This window comes from Sarcophilus harrisii, chromosome 2 (assembly GCF_902635505.1).
Source record: "Sarcophilus harrisii chromosome 2, mSarHar1.11, whole genome shotgun sequence".
In the NCBI taxonomy this organism is placed as follows: domain Eukaryota; kingdom Metazoa; phylum Chordata; class Mammalia; order Dasyuromorphia; family Dasyuridae; genus Sarcophilus; species Sarcophilus harrisii.
This window is the reverse complement of record NC_045427.1, coordinates 613,022,458-613,029,932: the sequence shown is the minus strand read 5'-3', so window position 1 is coordinate 613,029,932 and position 7,475 is coordinate 613,022,458. Positions and strand designations below refer to the sequence as shown.

Below are 7,475 nucleotides of genomic sequence, written 5' to 3'. Positions count from 1 at the left end.
GCCATTCCTTTCTTCATCTCTTCTTCCTACCCAAGTCTTTTTTTCCACTTACCTTTCTTTTCCTTAGTAAATGACTTGGAATTTCTTTGGATGGGACTCAGGACCTGATGCTGGAGCGATGGTTTACGATGCTCAGCAGACTCAGGCTGGGTTTTGGTTGTGTCTTCAAGAAGCTCATCTAGCATGGATATGGTATCTCCCAATCCCAATAAAATAAAAATTTCAGTGAAAAATTCTTCATAAATTATATATAGGAAATAATAATTTTCAAAATGTATTTTAAAATCCTACACATCTAATTTCTGTTTATAAGGAGGCCAGTTCTTTGATAGTTAAGTGTATTTGAGTTTTCTGTTTATATTTGTTGGGAAGTTACAAAGACTATATCTTGGTGGGATCAATATTTCTGAGAATGGGATTTGGATTTCTGGCTCATAGGTTAAAATATGGGAATGACAAGCTTCTTGTTTAGTGATGGCATGCATTTAAGAAGGATTAGAAAGAATTTATTTGCCCAGTGTCTTGCAAATCTATTTTAAAAGTATTAAATGAAAAAGGAAAGGAGTGAGATAGAAAAAGGAGTCTATGTTCCAAGCTGGGTCTGTTACAATGTAGGGAAAGGAGAAGAATTTCACAGTAGTCAAAACCAAGAAAGGAAATCAGTAATTAAACTAGTAGACTCAGATATCTATATACAAATGTATAAAAATATGGGTAATCAACAGGATAGGCTGGAGATACTAAGGGAAGAGGCAAATTTGATCTCATAGTTATGAGTGAGAATTAGAATGAGATCCTTGAATAGGATCTGGATCTGGAAGGGCATCTTAGTCAAAAGGAAGTAGAACAGACATGTAGAATAGCATTGTATATTAAGAAAATATATTCACTAAGAGTAAGAGTCAGCCTGTGATGTATGGAGCACTCAGGAAGACAGGTCTATTCAAGCATCACCTCAGACATGATATGACTGGGCAACTTAATTTCTTTGTGAAGATAAAGTATTTTAACTGGCTGTGAAGCTGAGGCTGAGTGTGCATACTTGAAGGGTTGGACTCCATTGTTATGTGTTATAAAAAAAGCTTGAACTCACTGAACCCTAAAGTTCCTTCCAATTCTTAACTCTATGCTTCTGTGAGAAAAAGTCAGCCAGAAGAAAGAAGCATGAAAGTGCTTCTTTCCCAAGTGTCATTGAGGTCTATACTACAGACCACTAGGGCATAAAAAGAAAATGGATGAGTTTAGGAAATGGACCGTCAGTTTGGCCAGAAGGATGTTGTGACAGTTATCAGGATGTGCCAGAGACCTCTTTCTGCCAAAAGCAGAGCAGTTAATAATAAATCCTTGATTTCCTTTAATTTATTCTTCCAAAAGTAAAGAAATCAAGATAAAATTCAATTACAGAAATAATTCTCCTTAAGAAGGAGGAAAAAGTCTCTGGGATGATGTGATAGGAACTTTGGGGAAAATAATCTTAAATTTTGTGACAGAGAAAGTGAAGAAAGAGACAATAGATTTTATTCTTAAAAATTCAAATATATAGCGGAGGATTCTGGAAAGATAGTAGAGTAGCTTGGTAAATCTCAAGCTCTCCCGATTTCCCTCACAACACAAATAGAATAAATTTGAGCCTCAGGGTGAATGTAGACTGGTGAAAATTCAGGAAGACTGAGCAGAACAGGTCTTTCACCTCCTAGACTGTGAAGTCGGGGTTCAAGTCCAGGAAGGCAAGATGCCAGGCCCAGACACAACCCTGGGTGAGGAGGAGCCAGCACACCAGGAATGCAGAGGCAGTGGGGCAGAGGTGCTGCTGGCTGCCGGCACTTGCTGGAGCTGGGGAGCTCTTGGTTTGGGGTGCCTGGTAAGAGGGGAGAGCTAAGGTGAAGCTAGAGGTACCATTCCCCACCTCAGGATTAGAGGTGCTTACATTAATACCTATTAGAAAAAAATGAACCACCAAATAAGAAAGAACCCCACCATAGAAACACACTATGGAAATAAAGAAGACAGGTTCATCTTCAGAAAAGGACATTTTAGTAAAAAACAAAACAAAACAAAACAAAAAAATAATTAAAAATCAAATGAAAGACATTGAGGAAAAACTAATAAATAATACCATCCAAGAAAAACAATAAAATTATGAAAAAAAAAGTTAGCCAACTAGAAAAGGAGATATAGAGTCTCAAAGAGGAAAATAACTCTTTGAAAATTAGAACTAGGCAAGGGAAAACCAGTAAAGCTGTGAGAGATCTAGAAATAACAAAACATTGTAAAAAGAGGAAAAAATAGAATATGAAACATAAGAAAAATGACATGTGGAGAATAGTTCAAGAAGAGAAAATATAAAACTAATTGGACTGCCTGAAAGTTGTGACCAACAAAAGGACCTTGACACAATAATGCAAGAAATAATTGTCCTGGAGTGTTAGAAACAGGAGAGCAAAGTAGAATTAGAAAAAATCCACAAATCACCACTCAACTAGATGCTTTGTGGAAAGCACATGGCAACATTATTGCCAAATTTCGAAACCTCCAGATCAAAAAAAAAAAAAAATTGCAAGAAATAAAAAAAAAAAATTCAAATACGCTGGAGCTACAATTAGAATTGTACAGAACTTAGCAACATCCACAATAAAGGACTGCAGATCCTAGAATCATATCTACCAACAATTAAAAGAAGTAGGCCTGAGGCCAAAAATATCACATCCACCAAGATTATCTATAATATTGAATGAGAAAAAAAAATGGACATTCAGTGAACTTCCAGAACAGGACTTTCTATCAACCAAACCTGAACTTAATAGAAAATTTAACATATGATATCAAAGATCAGTTTTCAAGGAGCTCAACATGGATAAATCATTTGTTTTTTTTTTTTTTAAACATAAGAAAGGAATACCATATGTTTAAGATTGACATCAACAATAGGGCCGCTCAAAAGAAAGGTAGATTTCTTTTGAGTTAAAGTAAAAGAGTTAAGGTAAAAGTAACCATGTCATACAAATGAGGGGCAGAGGAAGAATAGACACAGAAGTACTAGAGAGGGGAGGAGGGCTCATAGTTCTGAAAACCTCACATCGGGAATGGGTTCAATAGGCAACATTACGTATATACCATGATGGGTATAACTCCCTCCAAAATCTATAAAGTGATAAGAGGTTAGGGATGGGGTGGGGGGGATAATAAAGGATGAGGGAAGAAGACAAGGGAGGGGTAGAAGAAGGTTAAGTAATAGTAAGTCAAGTTATGGAGCAGAATTAATGCAAAGAATAAGCAGGGATAGGAAAGATATGTGTGTGTCTGTTGTGTGTCTGTGTGTGTATATGTACATATCTACATATATATGTGTGTATATATATATATAATCCTTTCTTAACTATAGCCTGCTTGGAGGTGGTTGGGAGAAACACAAGGTAGTAAAAAGAATGAAGTAAATAAAGTACACAGCAAAGAACAAAAGAACAATTTACAAAGAAGTAAAGAAAAGATGGACACTCATGAATATAATTTCTTCTAATATATATGCACTTTCTTGATCTGGTATTTCTTGTTATATATTTTGAATCCTCCCTGATATTCTGCTGGACACATGATAATAGTCTCTTTTGTTTTGTATTCCTTTTCTGTTTTTCTTTTTTTCTTATTCTGTTTTTTAAAATAAAATTTTAAAAAATTCAAATGTATTTTCTGGTCCAAATTCTTTCCCTGCCCCTTCCCTCACCTATTAAGAAGAACCTGTTGAAAATATATGTAGCCATGTAAAATGAATTTTCACATTGGTCACATTGGAAGGAAAGAAGTCAGGATAGGAAAAGGAGGGAAGGAGGAAGCAAGGAAGGAAAATAGGAAAGAAAAAGACAGGGGGGAAATGAAGGAAGGAAGGAAAGAAAGAGAGAAAGAGGGAAATATACTTTAATCTATACTCTGAGTCCATCAACTCTCTGGAGGTGGACAGGATGTTTCACCATTAATCCTTTGAAATTGTGGTAGGTCATTGTGTTGATCAGTTAGTAAGTCTCCCTATTATAATATAATTTGTTTTCCTGATTCAGTTCACTTAATTTTGCATTGGTTCATATAAGTCTTCACAGATTTTTCTGAAACCATCCCCTTTATCATTTCTTACAGCAATTCATTTACTATAATTTATTCAGCTATTTCCTAATTAATGAGCATACCCTCAGTTTCTAATACTTTGCTACCATAAAAAGAGCTGCTATAGATATTTTTGTACATGTTGGTTTTTCCCTGTTTCTTTGCTCTTTGTACAGATCTAATAGTAATATCACTTTGTCAAAGGATATGCACAGTTAAGGATAGTCTTTTAGGAATGGTTCCAAATTGCTTTCCAGAATAGTTGAACCTGTTCATAGCTCTGATGATAGTGCATTAGTGTACCTGTTTTCCCGTATTCTCTCTAATATTTGTCATTTTCCATTTTGTTAACTTGTGAATCTGATATGTGTGAAGTGGTAATGCAGAGTTGCAGAGTTGTTTTAATCTGTGTTTCTCTAATTTGTGATTAAGAGCATTTTGTTGTTATATGACTAATGATAAAATTTCTTAATCTGAAAATTGCCTAGGGAATATCCTTAGGTATCCTTAGGGAATATCCATCCTTAGGGAATGGGCCATATTTTTGTAAATCTGAGTCAGTTCTTTGTATATCTTTAAAATTAGACATTTAGATGTACATATTTAACCTATATCAGATTGTTGTCTTGAGAATGGGGGGTTAAGGGAAGGAAAGAGAAAAATCTGGAATACAAAATTTTACAAAGATGAATGTTGAAAACTATCTTTAAGGTATTTAGGGAGAAAGTACTATTGAGGGAAAAAAAAAGAAATGAGACCTTTATCAGAGAAACTTGCTATAAAAATGTCTTCCTTCCTATAAACTTTCTATCTCTTGTTTGGTTGTGAACTTTTCCTGTAAGAAACTGGTCTCTACTTGGTTTCTGCTAACCTATTTTCCACTTTTCCCAGTAGGTTTTGTTGAAAAGTATGTTCTTGCTCTGAACAGCTGGAATCTTTGGATTTGTCAAACATAAGGTTATTATGTTCATACACTTCTCCATATTTTAACTTAATCTGTTTCATTGATCAGTCTTTCTATATCTTACCTAGTATCAAATTATTTTGATGATTACAGCTTTAGAATTATATAGCTTTAGTAGAATAAACTTTAGAATATAGTTTGAGATGTGATGCTGCTAGGCCCCCTTCCTTCCTCCCCTTTTTTTTTCATTGGTTCGCAAAACTTTTTTTCCTTCCAAATGAATTGTATTATTTTTTTTCTAACTCTATAAATAGTTTTTTGATTGTTTAATTAGTATGGCATTGAATAACTAAATTAATTTAGGCAATATTTTTACATTTTTATTACTTTGGCTTGACTTACACATGAACAATTAATATTTTCCAGTTATTTAGCTTTATCTTTGTGTGAGGAATGTTTTATAATCATGTGCACATAGTTCCTGTATGCATCTTGGCAGATGCCAATCCCAAGTATTTTAGATTGTGCATAGTTATTTTAAATAGCATTTCTCTGTGAATTTTTATTTGTAATATACATAAATGCAGATAATTTATGAGGGTTTGTTTTATATTCTGCAATTTTGCTGGAGTTATTCATTGTTTTAACTAATTTTTTAGTTGCTTCTCTCTAGAGTTCTCTAAGTAAAACACCATATCATTGGCATAAAGTAAGAGTTTTGCTTCCCTTTTGCTTATGAATATTTCTTCAATTTCTTTTTAATGCCTTATTTCTATAGCTTACATTTTTTGAAATTTTAAAAACTTTTTATTTTCAAAATACATGCAAAGACAGTTTTCAACATTCATCTTTGCAATTTCTTCCTCCCTCCCTCCCTCCTCTTCCAAATAATCAGCAAATAATCCAGTATAGGTTAAACAGATGCAGTTCTTCTAAACATAGCTCCACATTTTTCATGTTGCTCAAGAAAAATCAGATGAAAAAGGGGGAAAAAACCCAACCAAGCAAACAACAAAAAGGTGAAAATGTTATGTTGTGATCCAAATTCAATCCCAACGGTTCTCTTTCTAGATGTATATGACTCTCTCCATCGCAAGTCTATTGGAACTGGCCTGAATCACCTCATTGTATAGCAAAAAAATTTAGTACAATATTGAATATAATGCTGATAGTGGAAATTCTTGCCTTATCTTTAATTTTATTGGAAAGACTCCTAGCTTATCCCCATTACAGATAATGCTGGCTCTTAGTTTTAAATAGAATCTACTTATTTTAAGGATAGCTCCGTTTTGTGCTGTCTTCAACAGTGAGATGATTCAAATCAGTTCCACTTGTTCAGTGATGAAGAGAGCCATCTACATCCAGAGAGAGAATCATGGAAACAGTGTGGAACACAACATAGCATTGTCACGCTCTCTGTTGTTTTCTTGCATTTTGTTTTCTTTCTCAGTTTTTCTTCCTTCTTGATCTGATTTTTCTTGTGCAGCAAGATAACTGTATAAAAATATGTATACATATATTGGACTTAGCATGTATTTTAACATATTTAACATGTATTAGACTACTGGTCAGCTAGGGGAGGGAGTGAGGGGAAGGAGGGGAAAAGTTGGAACAAAAGGTTTTGCAAGAGTCAATGTTGGAAAAATTACCATGCATATGTTTTGTAAATAAAAAGTTTTAATTTAAAAAAAAGGATAGCTCCATTTATTCCTATGCTTTCTGGTGTTTGTTTTAAACAAAAATGGATATTGTATTTTGTAAAAAGTTTTTCTGCATCTTTTGAAACAACCATGATTTTTGCATTTCTGATATAAATCCAGGCTGGACATAGTGTCTATGATCTTTGTGCTATATCTCTGTTATCTCCTTGCAGATATTTTATTAAAATTTTTTTCATCAATATTCATTGGGGAAATTAGTTTGTTTGCTCTCTCTCTCTCTCTCTCTTTTGACCCTTCCTGGGTTTCATTTGCAAGACTATATTTGTTCCATAGGAAGACTGGTAAAATCTGTTCTTTACCTATTTTTTAAAACAGTTTGTGTAGTATTGGAATTAACTGTTCTTTAAATGTTTGGTCGAATTAATTTGTAAATCTATCTAGTCCTGAGATTTAGGGCTATGTTCAATTTCTTTTCTAAGAGTGAAATTTTTAAGTATTCTATGTCCTGTCCTATTAATCTAGGCAATTTATATTTTTGTAAATATTTAGATTATCAATTTTATTGGTACATAGTTGTATGAAATAACTCTAATTGCTTTTAGTTCTTCTCCCTTGGTTGTGAATTTACCTTTTTAATTTTTGATACTGGTAACTTGTTTTTTTTTTAAATCAATTTATCTAAAAGCACATTTATTTAGTATTTTAAGTACCTAATTTTAGTTATTAAGTAGAGGGTTTTTTTTAACTTTCAATTTTGTTAATTTCTCCTTTGGTTTTTCTTACTTTCATTTTGGGTGTTTTGATGGTTTTTAATT

At 33.4% G+C, this 7,475-nt stretch overlaps 1 protein-coding gene across 6 annotated transcripts in view; it reads right to left on the bottom strand.

Moving 5' to 3' along the window:
- CFAP70 (cilia and flagella associated protein 70) overlaps positions 1 to 7,475 on the bottom strand; it is a 67,629-nt gene that overhangs the window by 8,841 nt on the left and 51,313 nt on the right. For all 6 annotated transcript variants that reach the window (XM_031956514.1, XM_031956513.1, XM_031956516.1 and 3 more), the window contains one exon: positions 53 to 196. In XM_031956514.1, coding sequence (XP_031812374.1) covers positions 53 to 196 — 144 coding nt within the window. The remainder of the gene's footprint in view (positions 1 to 52; positions 197 to 7,475) is intronic.